The sequence below is a fragment of the Bombina bombina genome, chromosome 7 (genome assembly GCF_027579735.1).
Source record: "Bombina bombina isolate aBomBom1 chromosome 7, aBomBom1.pri, whole genome shotgun sequence".
Taxonomy (NCBI): Eukaryota; Metazoa; Chordata; class Amphibia; order Anura; family Bombinatoridae; genus Bombina; species Bombina bombina.
This window is the reverse complement of record NC_069505.1, coordinates 132,402,155-132,419,999: the sequence shown is the minus strand read 5'-3', so window position 1 is coordinate 132,419,999 and position 17,845 is coordinate 132,402,155. Positions and strand designations below refer to the sequence as shown.

General features: G+C 42.0%; 1 protein-coding gene across 3 annotated transcripts in view; it reads left to right on the top strand.

Moving 5' to 3' along the window:
- The window catches only part of ARHGAP1 (Rho GTPase activating protein 1), a 169,522-nt gene extending 158,396 nt beyond the window's left edge, over positions 1–11,126 (top strand). For all 3 annotated transcript variants that reach the window (XM_053720308.1, XM_053720307.1, XM_053720309.1), the window contains one exon: positions 10,997–11,126. In XM_053720308.1, coding sequence (XP_053576283.1) covers positions 10,997–11,088 — 92 coding nt within the window. In that variant the 3' untranslated portion in view covers positions 11,089–11,126. The remainder of the gene's footprint in view (positions 1–10,996) is intronic.
- Positions 11,127–17,845: the final 6,719 nt, after the last annotated feature.

Here is a 17,845-nt window from a genome sequence, read left to right as displayed (position 1 = left end):
TTTATTTGCAGGCAACCAAAGATTTTCGTCAAAAATCTTCTTTGTTGTCTATTCTGGAAAGCGTAGGGGTCAAAAGGCTACGGCGACTTCTCTTTCCTTTTGGCTGAAAAGCATCATCCGTTTGGCTTATGAGACTGCTGGTCAGCAGCCTCCTGAAAGGATTACAGCTCATTCTACTAGAGCGGTAGCTTCCACATGGGCTTTTAAAAATGAAGCTTCTGTTGAACAGATTTGTAAGGCTGCGACTTGGTCGTCGCTTCATGCCTTTTCAAAATTTTATAAATTTGATACTTTTGCTTCTTCGGAGGCTATTTTTGGGAGAAAGGTTTTGCAAGCAGTGGTGCCTTCCGTTTAAGTTCCTGTCTTGTCCCTCCCTTCATCCGTGTCCTAAAGCTTTGGTATTGGTATCCCACAAGTTAGGATGAATCCATGGACTCGGTACATCATGCAAAAGAAAACAAAATTTATGCTTACCTGATAAATTTCTTTCTTTTGCGATGTACCGAGTCCACGGCCTGCCCTGTCTATTCAGTAAACTTCAGTCACCTCTGCACCTTATAGTTTCTCCATTTCTTCCTTGGCCTTCGGTCGAATGACTGGGGGGTGGAGTTAAGGGGGGAGCTATATAGACAGCTCTGCTGTGGTGCTCTCTTTGCTACTTCCTGTCAGGAAGGACAATATCCCACAAGTTAGGATGAATCTGTGGACTCGGTACATCGCAAAAGAAATACATTTATCAGGTAAGCATACATATTGGTTTTTTTGCTCTTCTGCGTCGGTAGAGGGTTCTCTACGGGGTTTGTCCTCTTGCAGACTTGTAGTCTGCCTTTCTTCGAGTTATGCTAGGGGCTTCTCCTCCCTTCGGTTGTCCTTGGTTTTAGGGACGGTCTTGGTGGCAATTTCATATTTGATTCTTCCTTCTTAGTTGAGAATGTGGTGTGGGGAGTTTGTGGTTCCCCTTGAAAGTGTTCATGGAGAAGGCTATTTTTTGTGTGCTTCTAGGCAGTGGGACTTTTGTCTCCTCAGAGGCTTTGGCGCTTAGTTGAGTCCAGGATTTATGAGTGGTCTCTTAACAAGGATCCTTATGGTTCTTATTGATGGGCTGTTACTTTCTCCTCTTCCCATTTTTGTTCCTTCTACTTCTTTTGAAGTAGTTTTTTTGTCGGGAGTCTGGATTATGACAGGCTGTGGTGCCCTCAGAAGGGGTCTCTTCTTTTTGTTCCCTCCCGTTTGCATTCAGTGTCCTCTATTGCTTGGGTATTGATTTCCCAAAAGTAATGAATGCAGCTGTGGACTCTCATAGAAACATAGAAACATAGATATTGACGGCAGATAAGAGCCATAGGCCCAGCAAGTCTGCCCGACCTTACCTAACAGTATAAACTTAATCTAGTTTGTAGGATAGCCCTATGCTTGTCCCATGCATTTTTAAAGTCCCCCACAGTGTTTGTTGCTACTACCTCTTGAGGAAGTTTATTCCATAAATCAATCACTCTTTCTGTAAAGAAATGCTTCCTCAAATTACTCCTGAATCTACTACCCTTTAGCTTGAGCTCATAACCCCTTGTTCTTGAATTTTCAATTTTATGTAAAATACCCACAGCCTCAGTTTTACTAAACCCTTTAATGTACTTGAAAGTTGCTATCATATCACCTCTTTCCCTTCTCTCCTCTAAGCTATACATATTTAGGTCATTGAGCCTATCCTGGTAAGTTTTATTTTTTAGACCATGTACCATTTTGGTAGCCCTCCTTTGCACAGATTCAAGTTTGTTAATATCCTTCTGAAGATATGGCCTCCAGAACTGCATACAATACTCAAGATGAGGCCTAACTAATGATCTATAAAGTGGCATAAGAACCTTACTATTTCTGCTGCAAATACCTCTACCAATACATCCAAGCATTCTGCTAGCCTTACTCGCTGCATTACTACATTGTTTACTAAGTTTTAAATCATCTGAAATAATAATTCCCCGTTTTTAAGAAGAAAAACTTAAATTATGCTTACCAGATAATTTTCTTTTAATTTTTTTCTTTTAAATTTTAAATAATTTTTTTTTTTTATGTGGCCGACCTTAAAGGGACATTAAACCCAAAAAAATATTTCATGATTCAGACAGAGAATACAATTTTAAACAACGTTCCAATTTACTTCTATTATGTAATTTGTTTCATTCTTTAGATATCATTTGTTAAAGAAATAGCAATGCACATGGGTGAGCCAATCACATGAGGCAAATATGTGCAGCCACCAATCAGAAGCTACTGAGCATATCTAGATATGCTTTTCAGGAACGAATATCAAGAGAATGAAGCAAATTAGATAATAGCAGTAAATTAGAAAGTTGTTTAAAATGGTAATCTCTATCTGAATCATGAAAGAAAAAAAGAATTTAAAGGGACATTAAACCCAATTTTTTTATTCGTTCTTCTGGCAATGTTTTCACCGTGATATTTTTCCTACTGTTCCTTGTTCCCTTGGCAGAATGACTAGGGGATGAGGGAAGGGGGGAGGTATTTAAGCCTTATGGCTGGGGTGTCTTTGCCTCCTCCTGGTGGCCAGGTTCTTATTTCCCAAAATTCATGAATGCAGCTGTGGACTCTCCCAGTACAGAAGAAAAGATAATTATCTGGTAAGCATAATTTAAGTTTTTTTAAACAATACAAATTCTGGTGTAGACTGACCCTTTGATTTTCACTTTAGTGTCCCTTTAATTATCCTTGTGCTGATCAGGCTGTTGATAGGTTTATATAGTTAGTGATAAGTGTTTATGGGGCATTATAAAAAATGTCTACTCATTTTCTGATACTTTCAACATAAGCAGTTTTCTCCAACATAGGTGTGTCCGGTCCACGGCGTCATCCTTACTTGTGGGATATTCTCTTCCCCAACAGGAAATGGCAAAGAGCCCAGCAAAGCTGGTCACATGATCCCTCCTAGGCTCCGCCTTCCCCAGTCATTCTCTTTGCCGTTGCACAGGCAACATCTCCACGGAGATGGCTAAGAGTTTTTTGGTGTTTAAATGTAGTTTTTATTCTTCAATCAAGAGTTTGTTATTTTAAAATAGTGCTGGTATGTACTATTTACTCTGAAACAGAAAAGAGATGAAGATTTCTGTTTGTAAGAGGAAAATGATTTTAGCAACCGTTACTAAAATCGATGGCTGTTTCCACACAGGACTGTTGAGATGAATTAACTTCAGTTGGGGGAAACAGTGAGCAGACTTTTGCTGCTTGAGGTATGACACATTTCTAACAAGACTTGGTAATGCTGGAAGCTGTCATTTTCCCTATGGGATCCGGTAAGCCATTTTCTTAGTTTTAAATATAAGAATAAAGGGCTTCACAAGGGCTTTAAAGACTGGTAGACATTTTTCAGGGCTAAAACGATTACTTTATAAGCATATTTAATGGTTTATAACTTTGAAGAGTTATTTTAATCTTGGGAATTCTGTTAAAAAAACGGCAGGCACTGTATTGGACACCTTTTTCACTGGGGGCCTTTTCTAGTCATAGGCAGAGCCTCATTTTCGCGCCACTAATGCGCAGTTGTTTTTGAGAAGCAAGGCATGCAGATGCATGTGTGAGGAGCTCGGATCCACTGAAAAAGCTTATTGAAGGCGTCATTTGGTATCGTATTCCCCTCTGGGCTTGGTTGGGTCTCTTATTTTAAGAGTTAAAGCCTTCAAATTTGGTGTGCAATACTTTTAAGGCTTTAAGACACTGTGGTGAAATTTTGGTGAATTTTGAACAATTCCTTCATACTTTTGCACATATTCAGTAATAAAGTGTGTTCAGTTTAAAATTTAAAGTGACAGTAACGGTTTTATTTTAAAACGTTTTTTGTGTTTTGTTATCAAGTTTATGCCTATTAACATGTCTGAACTATCAGATAGACGATGTTCTGTATGTTCGGAAGCCAAGGTTCCGCTCCATTTAAATATATGTGATGAATGTGACAAACAAAGTAGGGACAATGATGCCACTGATAATAATGTTGCCCAAAATGATTCCTTAAGTGAGGGGAGTAAGCATGGTACTGCATCATCTCCTTCTATGTCTACACCAGTCTTGCCCACTCAGGAGGTCCCTAGTTCATCTAGTGCGCCAATCCTCCTTACTATGCAACAATTAACGGCTGTAATGGATAATTCTATTAAAAACATTTTAGCCAAAATGCCCACTTATCAGCGAAAGCGCGACTGCTCTGTTTTAGATACTGAAGAGCATGAGGACGCTGATGATAATGGTTCTGACATGCCCTTACACCAGTCTGAAGGGGCCAGGAAGGTTTTGTCTGAGGGAGAAATTTCAGATTCAGGAAAAATTTCTTAACAAGCTGAACCTGACGTTATTACATTCAAATTTAAATTGGAACATCTCCGCGCTCTGCTTAAGGAGGTGTTATCTACTCTGGATGATTGTGACAATTTGGTCATTCCAGAGAAATTATGTAAGATGGACAAGTTCCTAGAGGTCCCGGTGCCCCCCGAAGCTTTTCCTATACCCAAGCGGGTGGCGGACATAGTAAATAAAGAATGGGAAAGGCCCGGCATACCTTTTGTCCCTCCCCCTATATTTAAGAAATTATTTCCTATGGTCGACCCCAGGAAGGACTTATGGCAGACAGTCCCCAAGGTCGAGGGGGCGGTTTCTACTCTAAACAAACGCACCACTATCCCTATAGAAGATAGTTGTGCTTTCAAAGATCCTATGGATAAAAAATTAGAGGGTTTGCTTAAAAAGATGTTTGTTCAGCAAGGTTACCTTCTACAACCAATTTCATGCATTGTTCCTGTCACTACAGCAGCGTGTTTCTGGTTCGAAGAACTAGAAAAGTCGCTCAATAAAGCATCTTCTTATGAGGAGGTTATGGACAGAGTTCAAGCACTTAAATTGGCTAACTCTTTTACCTTAGACGCCACTTTGCAATTAGCTAGATTAGCGGCGAAAAATTCAGGTTTTGCTATTGTGGCGCGCAGAGCGCTTTGGCTAAAGTCTTGGTCAGCGGATGTGTCCTCCAAGAACAAATTGCTTAACATCCCTTTCAAGGGGAAAACGCTGTTTGGCCCTGACTTGAAAGAGATTATTTCAGACATCACTGGGGGAAAGGGCCACGCCCTTCCTCAGGATAGGTCTTTTAAGGCTAAAAATAAAACAAATTTTCGTCCCTTTCGCAGAAACGGACCAGCCTCAAATTCTACATCCTCTAAGCAAGAGGGTAATTCTTCTCAAACCAAGCCAGCCTGGAGACCGATGCAAGGCTGGAACAAAGGTAAGCAGGCCAAGAAGCCTGCTACCGCTACTAAGACAGCATGAGATGCTGGCCCCCGATCCGGGACCGGATCTGGTGGGGGGCAGACTCTCTCTCTTCGCTCAGGCTTGGGCAAGAGATGTTCAGGATCCTTGGGCACTAGAAATAGTTTCTCAAGGTTATCTCCTGGAATTCAAGGAACTACCCTCAAGGGGAAGGTTCCACAGGTCTCAATTGTCTTCAGACCAAATAAAAAGACAGGCATTCTTACATTGTGTAGAAGACCTGTTAAAAATGGGAGTGATTCATCCTGTTCCATTAGGAGAACAAGGGATGGGGTTTTACTCCAATCTGTTCATAGTTCCCAAAAAAGAGGGAACATTCAGGCCAATTTTGGATCTCAAGATCCTAAACAAATTTCTCAGGGTTCCATCGTTCAAAATGGAAACCATTCGGACAATTCTTCCTACCATCCAGGAAGGTCAATTCATGACCACGGTGGATTTAAAGGATGCGTATCTACATATTCCTATCCACAAGGAACATCATCGGTTCCTAAGGTTCGCCTTTCTGGACAAGCATTACCAGTTTGTGGCACTTCCATTCGGATTAGCCACTGCTCCGAGAATTTTCACAAAGGTACTAGGGTCCCTTCTAGCGGTGCTAAGGCCAAGGGGCATTGCAGTAGTACCTTACTTGGACGACATACTGATTCAAGCGTCGTCTCTGCCACAAGCAAAGGCTCATACGGACATTGTCCTAGCCTTTCTCAGATCTCACGGGTGGAAAGTGAACGTAGAAAAAAGTTCTCTATTCCCGTCAACAAGAGTTCCCTTCTTGGGAACAATAATAGACTCCTTAGAAATGAAGATTTTTCTGACAGAGGCCAGAAAATCAAAACTTCTAAGCTCTTGTCAAGTACTTCATTCTGTTCTTCTTCCTTCCATAGCGCAGTGCATGGAAGTAATAGGTTTGATGGTTGCGGCAATGGACATAGTTCCTTTTGCGCGAATTCATCTAAGACCATTACAACTGTGCATGCTCAGACAGTGGAATGGGGATTATACAGACTTGTCCCCGACGATCCAAGTAGATCAGGGGACCAGAGATTCACTCCGTTGGTGGCTGACCCTGGACAACCTGTCTCAAGGGATGAGCTTCCGCAGACCAGAGTGGGTCATTGTCACGACCGACGCCAGTCTGGTGGGCTGGGGCGCGGTCTGGAAACCCCTGAAAGCTCAGGGTCTATGGTCTCTGGAAGAATCTCTTCTCCCGATAAACATTCTGGAACTGAGAGCGATATTCAATGCTCTCAAGGCTTGGCCTCAACTAGCAGAGGCCAAATTCATAAGGTTTCAATCAGACAACATGACGACTGTTGCCATATATCAACCATCATGGGGGAACAAGGAGTTCCCTGGCGATGGAAGAAGTGACCAAAGTAATTCAATGGGCGGAGATTCACTCCTGCCACTTGTCTGCAATCCACATCCCAGGAGTGGAAAATTGGGAAGCGGATTTTCTGAGTCGTCAGACATTCCATCCGGGGGAGTGGGAACTCCATCCGGAAATCTTTGCCCACATAACTCAATTATGGGGCATTCCAGACATGGATCTGATGGCGTCTCGTCAGAACTTCAAGGTTCCTTGCTACGGGTCCAGATCCAGGGATCCCAAGGCGACTCTAGTAGATGCACTAGTAGCGCCCTGGACCTTCAACCTAGCTTATGTATTCCCACCGTTTCCTCTCATTCCCAGGCTGGTAGCCAGGATCAATCAGGAGAGGGCTTCGGTGATCTTGATAGCTCCTGCGTGGCCACGCAGAACTTGGTATGCAGACCTGGTGAATATGTCATCGGCTCCACCATGGAAGCTACCTTTGAGACGGGACCTTCTTGTTCAAGGTCCGTTCGAACATCCGAATCTGGCCTCACTCCAACTGACTGCTTGGAGATTGAACGCTTGATTTTATCAAAGCGTGGGTTCTCAGATTCTGTCATTGATACTCTTATTCAGGCTAGAAAGCCTGTAACTAGAAAAATTTACCATAAAGTATGGAAGAAATATATCTGTTGGTGCGAATCGAAAGGATTCCCATGGAACAAGATAAAAATTCCTAAGATTCTATCCTTTCTACAAGAGGGTTTGGAGAAAGGATTATCTGCAAGTTCTTTGAAGGGACAGATTTCTGCTTTATCTGTTTTACTTCACAAAAAGCTGGCGGCTGTGCCAGATGTTCAAGCTTTTGTTCAGGCTCTGGTTAGAATCAAGCCTGTTTACAAACCTTTGACTCCTCCTTGGAGTCTCAATTTTTAGTTCTTTCAGTTCTTCAAGGGGTTCCGTTTGAACCCTTACATTCCGTAGATATTAAGTTATTATCTTGGAAAGTTTTGTTTTTGGTTGCAATTTCTTCTGCTAGAAGAGTTTCAGAGTTATCTGCTCTGCAGTGTTCTCCTCCTTATCTGGTGTTCCATGCAGATAAGGTGGTTTTGCGTACTAAACCTGGTTTTCTTCCGAAAGTTGTTTCTAACAAAAATATTAACCAGGAGATAGTTGTGCCTTCTTTGTGTCCGAATCCAGTTTCAAAGAAGGAACGTTTGTTGCACAATTTGGATGTAGTTCGTGCTCTAAAATTCTATTTAGAGGCTACAAAGGATTTCAGACAAACATCTTCCTTGTTTGTTGTTTATTCTGGTAAAAGGAGAGGTCAAAAAGCAACTTCTACCTCTCTCTCTTTTTGGCTTTAAAGCATCATCCGATTGGCTTATGAGACTGCCGGACGGCAGCCTCCTGAAAGAATCACAGCTCATTCCACTAGGGCTGTGGCTTCCACATGGGCCTTCAAGAACGAGGCTTCTGTTGATCAGATATGTAAGGCAGCGACTTGGTCTTCACTGCACACTTTTACCAAATTTTACAAATTTGATACTTTTGCTTCTTCTGAGGCTATTTTTGGGAGAAAGGTTTTGCAAGCCGTGGTGCCTTCCATCTAGGTGACCTGATTTGCTCCCTCTCATCATCCGTGTCCTAAAGCTTTGGTATTGGTTCCCACAAGTAAGGATGACGCCGTGGACCGGACACACCTATGTTGGAGAAAACAGAATTTATGCTTACCTGATAAATTTCTTTCTCCAACGGTGTGTCCGGTCCACGGCCCGCCCTGGTTTTTTAATCAGGTCTGATGAATTATTTTCTCTAACTACAGTCACCACGGTATCATATGATTTCTCCTATGCATATTCCTCCTTTACGTCGGTCGAATGACTGGGGAAGGCGGAGCCTAGGAGGGATCATGTGACCAGCTTTGCTGGGCTCTTTGCCATTTCCTGTTGGGGAAGAGAATATCCCACAAGTAAGGATGACGCCGTGGACCGGACACACCGTTGGAGAAAGTAATTTATCAGGTAAGCATAAATTCTGTTTTTTGTTTTCTTTTGTTGTTTTAATAAAAAAATAAGGTAACTGCCACTTTGGTTAACCAAACTCTTATGGAATGTTACTGATAAAAGGGTCATTTTTAAGGGTCATTTGTGTGTGTTTTTTCTTACTTTCTGGATAAGACATAAAAAATTCAAGGATTTCAGGGGAATTGTGTTGCTTGCAGCAAATGTTTTAGAGTATTCTACATATATTTATATACAGAAAAATCTTTACTGACTGCTAAAAATATTTATTTGGGTTCACATTTCTACTGGCTCCTATTTATTTTTTTATTTTGAGCTTGCCCACTTTATGTCAAACAAGCAAAGTAATTTGCTGATTCTAGTACTGTATCTGGGAATATATCATTTTGTACTACAATGCAACGTCCAAGTTGTTAGAACTTGCATAGCTCTTTATACTAATTCACAGTAACCGGAAAGGATTTAGTTTCTCTCCCCTGAATGCTTTTAATAGTTTTGGGTTCATGTTCTCAAGCGATTGGTGATAAGAACCCATTCTTACAACCTCAGACTTCTGTGAGTCTGCTGATTGGAGCCTAGTCTTCCCTAAAAGGAAAAAAAAATGTTTGTGGTTCAGACCTGACAAGCACTTCCCCAAAGCTAAATGCCATTCCGTTTAAAAAAGAACTCTAATATAGTTACTCATAGTCACAGTTTGTTTTTTTGTCAGGAAGCCATTGCTTTCAGCAGACCTTTATCCTAATGTCTCTGCTCCTAAATACTTCTTTCAAGGGAACATCTGCTGCTTCCTCTGCTTGTAAATTTCAATGTTGCAGATTTCTGAGGCAGTTAACCTGTAGTTACCCTCTTTTATATTAAGGAAATTATTTTTTAATTTTAGTGGGAACAATAAAAACATCCAGAAAAAAATGACTATCTTAGATATCTAAACCTTTGTCAGTTTCAAAGAATCAGACTCATGGTGTAAACTGTTACTGCTTTTACAACGTTTATTTTGTAATTTTAGTTGCAGATATACAGTGCATACGTAAATAAAGAGTTCTTTGCCACATGGCCTGTGTTTTTGTGTTAGAGGTGCACCATCTCCCAGGGTAAAAATAAAAGTATCATACACCCTCTGGCTGACAACCCAACACGTTTAACAGTAACAAGCAAACATACTTTAAAAATCTAATCCTAGAACAAACGGACTGTTTTGCGGAAAGATTCACATTGCGATTTTGTTTTGTCTCCTATATATACAGTAGTTTACTGAAATCTATTTGATTCTCACATTGATTATATTAACAGAGAATATAGTGTATATGGAGTTAGTTAGAAAACACTTCTGAAGAGTAGTTAGCTTATTATTTTGGCATTGGAGTTTAATGGAGTTATAATTTTTAAGAAGAGATTAAATTCTTTGAGTTTTTATTATAAAATGTTTACTATTATAGTAAAAGAAATTATAAAACATCATGCAAGTTAGAATTTATTTAATGTCCCTTACAGCAACCAGTTAAAGGGACAGTCAAGTCAAAATTAAACTTTCATAATTCAGATAGGGCATGTCATTGTAAACAACTCTCCAATTTACTTTCTTTTTTGAAAGCTAAACCTATGTAGGCTCTCAAGCTGACTTCTAAACTGTTGAAGGCCGCCTTTTATCTCAGGGCATTTTGACAGGTTTTTCACAGTTACAATGCTAATTCATGTGTGTCATATAGACAACATTGTGCTCACTACAGTAGTTATTTATGAGTCAGTACTGATTGGCTAAAATGCAAGTTTATAAAAAGAAAGGGTGCAGTCTGCAGAGACTTAGATTCAAGGTAATCACAGAGGTAAAATGTATATTAATAAACAGTGTTCGTTATGCAAAACTGGGGATTGGTTAATAAAGGGATTATATATATATATATATATATATATATATCTTTTTAAACGATAAACATGTTCAAGTAGACGGTCCCTGACACAGAGAACAGCAAAACGGTTCTTGTGGCCGGAAATGTCTGGTACACAGAGAGTTAAACCTTTGGTGTCAGCAATGTCATAGATCTCTGAATTTACTGTCCCACTCAGTGCCACCAACTCACATCCACTTACAAACTGTTGGAGGCCACAAAACTGTCATTTGTGACATGTACAAGCATTGTTTAAGTCTTTGGTCTAGATGGTAGATTGCTGAGATCGGCGACTGCAACTGTGTGCCTGAGTGTTTATTTTTGTCTTGTATTTATGATTATTTCGATCAGCTTGTATAATGCATAAAGAGGGCATGCCCTGCTTCTATCTGCTTTTCCTCCAGTCTCTCTGATTTATAAATAATTAATATCCCATTACTCTTCTACAGGTGATGACAAGTATGGACGCAAAATTGTGATGTTCAGTGCTTGCCGTTTGCCACCATGTCACGAACTTGACCATATCAAACTTCTGGAGTAAGTGTCCACCTGCTGATATTCTACCCTGAAACACCTGGGATATGTATGAAACTTTACAGAGGTTGTCTACACTTTAGATGATGAGAATGCTAGTGTGACTTTTATTTAATTTATATATATATATATATATATATATTTATATTTTTTTTTTATTTTATTTTTTTTGCACAGCCAATTAGCACATCTAGGCAAGTATCCCCGCTTGCCTTTACCCAGTAAAACTCCTTATACATTGTTACCAATGCACAAGAGCAAATTAGATATGCAACATCTCAGCGTTTTGCTTCAAATACTGTGTTAACACACAGCAGTCCCCTAATTGGGTGAGCGCAGCAAATACAAAAATCACTACTAGACAGCTGTTTAGTTCTTATTAGAACTCATCAGTAGTAGATAGATTTTTGATTGCTGCAGGTAAAGCTCATCCCAGGTGGATTTTAATCTCATGCTTTTATCTCCACCATAATTTTAATGAATATATGTGTGTGTGTATGTATCTCTATCTTTTAGCAGCATGTCTGTTTTCTGTCTATTAATGTTGCTGTTCTGTCCACTCGTACCTTCTAATAAAGCAGCTTTAGCAATATGGCCCATCTTTAATTTGTGGTCTCCTAACTGCAGACAGAGAGGACAATTTAACTTTTACAGCAGTCTAAATGCTACATAATAACTCTAAAGGCCAACAGGTACACCCACAAACAGGTCTGCCATCAGGGGGTGAATAGGGTGACTACTGTCAGGGGCTAGGGGGCCCCATGAGGCAAGCACAATTATTATTTAACAAAAAATAAATATATATATTTATTTTACAAGATATGACGAGTCCACAGATTTCATCCTTGTGGGATTTAACCTCCTGCTAGCAGGAAGTGGCAAAGAGCACCACAGCAGAGCTGTATATATAGCTCTTCCCTTCCCCTCCCCCTCCAGTCATTCTCTTTGTCTGTGTTAGTGATAGGAAGAGGCAGAGTGAGGTGTTAGTTATAGATTCTTCAATCAAGTGTTTATTATTTTTTATGTAATTCCATAGTGTGTTACTTTGTGCTGGGGTGTAGCCTAGACCAAAACAATCTCTTCCATATCATAAGAGAAGCATTTGGTGGCTTTCAGGCCATGGGAACTTGTGGGATATTTTTCTCACTGCGCCTCCAATTGGTTGTATGCTGCCCCGTTTGTAAAGGATCTGAGGGAGAAAATGCTCAGTGCCTTTTTGTTTTCTACAGGCCAATGTGAAGGGATGAAGAGAACTTCACAAGCCGGGTGAGATGCCCTGCTGCTGGGCAGCCTTCTTAAGGTAAGTGCTAAGCTTTATTTCTGATAATAGCCCCTCTGGTAACTCAATATGAAAAAGAAAATGAGCTGGGAACTATGGGTCTTAATTGTGGCCCTATATATGTTTGCAGAAAGGAGCTGGCTTTTTCTCTTGTAAGGTGTATCCAGTCCACGGGTTAATCCTTTACTTGTGGGATATTCTCCTTCCTAACAGGAAGTGGCAAAGAGAGCACACAGCAGAGCTGTCCATATAGCTCCCCCTCTAGCTCCACCCCCCCAGTCATTCTCTTTGCCGTCTCTAAGCAATAGGGTCCCTCTCGGAAGGGTAAAGTGAATGTGGTGTTAGATTTGTAGTTTTATTTTCTACAAGCAAAAGTTTATTTTAAATGGTACCGGTTTGTACTATTTACTCTCCTGCAGAAAAGAGATGAAGATTTCTGCAGGGAGGAAAATGATTTTAGCATGTTGTAACTAAAATCCACTGCTGTTCCCACAAAGGACTGAGGAGTACCAGAAAACTTCAGTTGGGGGGAACGGTTTGCAGGTTAGGCTGCAATAAGGTATGTTCAGTCATTTATTTCTAGACAAGACTGTGATAATGCTGGATAAAGACTGATGAGATCCCCATGAGGGAAGGGTAAGCTTTTTTCAGAGACTAAGTATGGAATTGCAAGCTTACAGAACAGGGCTAATTTAGGCTGGTTGACACTTTTTTATGGCAAACGGTTTTTACAAGTAAATATCGTTTTTTGAGACACTTTGAGGTTCCTTTGGGTTTCTTTCAGGGGTTGCTACCCACATGGCTATTATTTTAACACTTAGGAGTGTTTCTTTAGGCCTCACAAGACCGGAGTAAGGTGGGAGGGGCCTAATTTCGCGCCTCAGATGCGCAGTTAGACTGACTAGATCTTCAGGTGTTTCACATGGAGGGTCCTGCTGCTGTTTGAGGGCCTATAAGAAGCTTTTACCCCACAAATCTGGTTCCTAAGGGCAGGTAGGGCCACAGCAGAGCTGTGGCAATGTGCTGAAGTAGTTTTAACCGGTTGTTAGCTTGCTATTGATCCGGTTTGGGCATTAAGGGGTTAATCGTTTTTATTGCTAGTTGTGCAATCTTACCAATGCTTTAGGTACATACTGTGAACATTTCGTAAAATTTGCTGCATTTTTCACTGTTTTGGAAAATTGTGTGCCTTTTTTATCTCTTAAAGGCACAGTAATGTTTTTTTGCAAAGTGTATTTTTACTTGATTAAAGTGTTTTCTAAGCCTGTTTGTCTTACTACTAGTCTGTTAAACATGTCTGACACCAAGGAAAATCCATGTTCAATGTGTTTAGAAGCCATGGTGGAACCCCCTCTCAGAATGTGTCTCACTTGTACTGATATGTCTATACATTTTAAAGAACAGATTGTTGCACTTAAAAATGTGGCCCAAGATGATTCTCAGACAGAAGTTAATGAGGTTAGCCCGTTATCCTCTCCCCACGTGTCACAACCAGTTACGCCCGCTCAAGCGACGCCTAGCACCTCTGGTGCGTCTAACTCTTTTACCTTGCAAGACTTGGCGGCAGTTATGGATAATACCCTCTCAGTGTTTTTATCTAAACTGCCTGTGTTACCTGCAAAGCATGATAGCTCTGTTTTAAGAACAGATTCTGAGCATTCTGACACTTTAGTAGCCGTATCTGATATACACTCACAACGCTCTGAAATGGGGGCGAGGGATGTGCCGTCTGAGGGAGACATTTCCGATTCGGGAAAGGTTGCTCCTCAGACAGACTCGGATACGTTGGCATTTAAATTTAAGCTAGAACACCTCCGCTTATTGCTCAGGGAGGTACTAGTTACTCTGGATGACTGCAACCCTTTGGTGGTTCCAGAGAAATTGTGTAAAATGGACAAGTACCTAGAAGTGCCTGTTTACACTGATGTGTTCCCGGTCCCTAAGAGGATTGCGGATATAGACACTAGGGAGTGGGATAGACGAGGGATTCCGTTTGTTCCCCCTCCTGTTTTTAAGAAAATGTTCCCCATATCTGAAACAACGCGGGACCTGTGGCAGACGGTCCCTAAGGTGGAGGGGGTTGTTTCATCACTTGCTAAACGCACAACCATACCAATTGAGGACAGTTGTGCTTTTAAAGACCCAATGGATAAAAAATTAGAGGGTTTACTTAAGAAAAGTTTTGTTCAACAAGATTTTCTTCTCCAACCTATAGCGTGCATTGTTCCTGTAACTACTGCAGCTGCTTTCTAGTTCGAGGCGCTGGAAGATGCGCTCCAGACGGAGACCTCATATGAGGACATTATGGACAGAATTGAGGCTCTCAAGCTGGCTAATTCTTTTATCACAGATGCCGCTTTCCAACTAGCTAAGTTAGCGGCAAAGAATTCAGGTTTCGCCATTCTGGCGCGCAGGGCGCTATGGCTGAAGTCCTGGTCGGCCAACGTGTCGTCAAAATCCAAACTTCTGAACATCCCTCAAAGGAAAGACCCTCTTCGGGCCTGAATTGAAAGAGATTATCTCAGAAATCACTGGGGGAAAAGGCCATACTCTCCCTCAGGATAAGTCCTTTAAGACAAAGAACAAACAAAATAATTTTCGTTCCTTTCGAAATTTCAGGAGCGGTCTCGCTTCATCCTCCCCTGCTGCAAAGCAAGAGGGTAACACTTCACAACCCAGGGCAGCCTGGAAACCTTACCAGGGCTGGAACAAGGGTAAACAGGCCATGAAGCCTTCAGCTGCCCCCAAGACAGCATGAAGGGGTAGCCCCCGATCCGGGACCGGATCTAGTGGGGGGCAGACTCTCTCTCTTCGCTCAGGCCTGGGCAAGAGACGTACACGATCCCTGGGCCTTAGAGATTGTATCCCAGAGATATCTTCTAGAATTCAAGGACTCCCCTCCAAGGGGAAGGTTCCACATTTCTCGTTTGTCTACAGACCAGACAAAGAAAGAGGCGTTCTTACGCTGTGTAGAAGACCTACATACAATGGGAGTGATCCACCCAGTTCCAATTGTGGAACAAGGGCTGGGTTTTTACTCAAACCTGTTTGTGGTTCCCAAAAAAGAAGGAACTTTCAGACCAATCCTGGATCTCAAAATTCTAAATAAGTTCCTCAGAGTCCCGTCATTCAAGATGGAGACCATTCGGACAATCTTACCAATGATCCAGGAGGGTCAATATATGACTACTGTGGATCTACAGGATGCGTATCTGCACATTCCTATCCACAAACATCATCACCAGTTTCTCAGGTTCGCCTTTCTGGACAAGCATTATCAGTTTGTGGCTCTTCCTTTCGGGTTGGCCACTGCTCCCAGAATTTTCACAAAGGTCCTAGGGTCCCCCCTAGCGGTTCTAAGACCGCGGGGCATAGCAGTGGCGCCTTACCTGGACGACATCTTGATTCAGGCGTCTACTTTCCAAAGAGCCAAGTCTCACATGGAAATTGTATTGGCCTTTCTGAGGTCCCACGGGTGGAAGGTGAACATCAAAAAGAGGTCTCTATCCCCCCTCACAAGAGTTCCATTCCTAGGAACCCTAATAGACTCGGTAGACATGAAGATATTTCTGACGGAGGTCAGAAAGTTAAAACTTTTTAACTACTTGCCGAGCTCTTCATTCCATTCCTCGGCCGTCTGTAGCTCAGTGCATGGAGACAATCGGACTAATGGTAACGGCAATGGACATAGTCCCTTTTGCACGGATACACCTCAGACCACTGCAACTATGCATGCTCAAACAGTGGAATGGGGATTATGCAGATTTGTCTCCTCAAATACAGTTGGACCAGGAGACCAGAGATTCTCTTCTTTGGTGGTTGTCTCAGGATCACCTGTCTCAGGGAATGTGTTTCCGCAGACCAGAGTGGATCATCGTAACGACCGACGCCAGTCTATTGGGCTGGGGTGCAGTCTGGGACTCCCTGAAAGCTCAGGGCTTATGGTCTTGGGAAGAAACTCTTCTCCCGATAAACATTCTGGAACTGAGGGCGATATTCAACGCTCTTCAGGCATGGCCTCAGCTAGCTGCGGTCAAATTCATCAGATTTCAGTCGGACAACATCACGACTGTAGCTTACATCAACCATCAAGGGGGAACAAGGAGTCCCCTAGCAATGATGGAAGTAACCAAAATTATCAGGTGGGCGGAGGATCACTCTTGCCACCTCTCAGCAATTCACATCCCAGGAGTAGACAACTGGGAGGCGGATTTTCTAAGTTGTCAGACTTTTCATCCGGGGGAGTGGGAACTCCACCCGGAGGTATTTGCCCAGCTGACTCAGCTATGGGGCACTCCAGAATTGGATCTGATGGCGTCCCGTCAGAATGCCAAACTTCCTCTTTATGGGTCCAGGTCCCGGGATCCCCAGGCGGTGTTGATAGATGCTCTAGCAGCGCCTTGGTCCTTTAATCTGGCCTATGTGTTTCCACCGTTTCCTCTCCTCCCTCGTCTGGTTGCCAGAATCAAGCAGGAGAGGGCGTCAGTGATTCTAATAGTTCCTGCGTGGCCACGCAGGACCTGGTATGCAGACCTAGTGGACATGTCATCCGTTCCACCATGGACTCTGCCAATGAGGCAGGACCTTCTACTTCAAGGTCCTTTCAAACATCCAAATCTAATTTCTCTGCTTGGAGATTGAACGCCTAATTCTATCTAAGCGTGGGTTATCGATACCCTGATTCAGGCTAGAAAGCCTGTCACCAGGAAAATCTACCATAAGATTTGGCGAAAATATCTTTGTTGGTGCAAATCCAAGGGTTACTCATGGAGTAAGATTAGGATTCCCAGGATTTTGTCTTTTCTCCAAGATGGATTGGAGAAAGTATTGTCAGCTAGTTCCTTAAAGGGACAGATATCTGCTTGGTCTATTCTTTTACACAAACGTCTGGCGGAGGTACCAGACGTTCAAGCGTTTACGCAGGCTTTGGTCAGAATCAAGCCTGTTTATAGACCTGTGGCTCCGCCATGGAGTCTGAATTTAGTCCTTTCAGTTCTGCAAGGGGTTCCGTTTGAACCTTTACATTCCAAAGATATTAAGCTTTTATCTTGGAAAGTTTTGTTTTTGGTAGCTATCTCTTCTGCTCGAAGAGTTTCAGAGTTATCTGCTTTACAGTGTGACTCACCTTACTTGGTGTTCCATGTAGATAAGGTAGTTTTACGTACCAAACCCGGTTTTCTTCCTAAGGTTGTGTCTAATAAGAATATTAACCAGGAAATTGTTGTTCCTTCTCTGTGTCCTAATAAAGTTTCTAAGAAGGAACTACTATTACACAATCTTGATGTGGTTCGTGCTCATTCTACCAGAACAGTGGCTTCCACATGGGCTTTTAAAAATGAGGCTTCTGTTGAACAGATTTGTAAGGCAGCGACTTGGTCTTCGCTGCATACTTTTTCCAAATTTTCAAAATTCGATACTTTTGCTTCTTTAGAGGCTATTTTTGGGAGAAAGGTTTTACAAGCAGTGGTGCCTTCCGTTTAAGGTA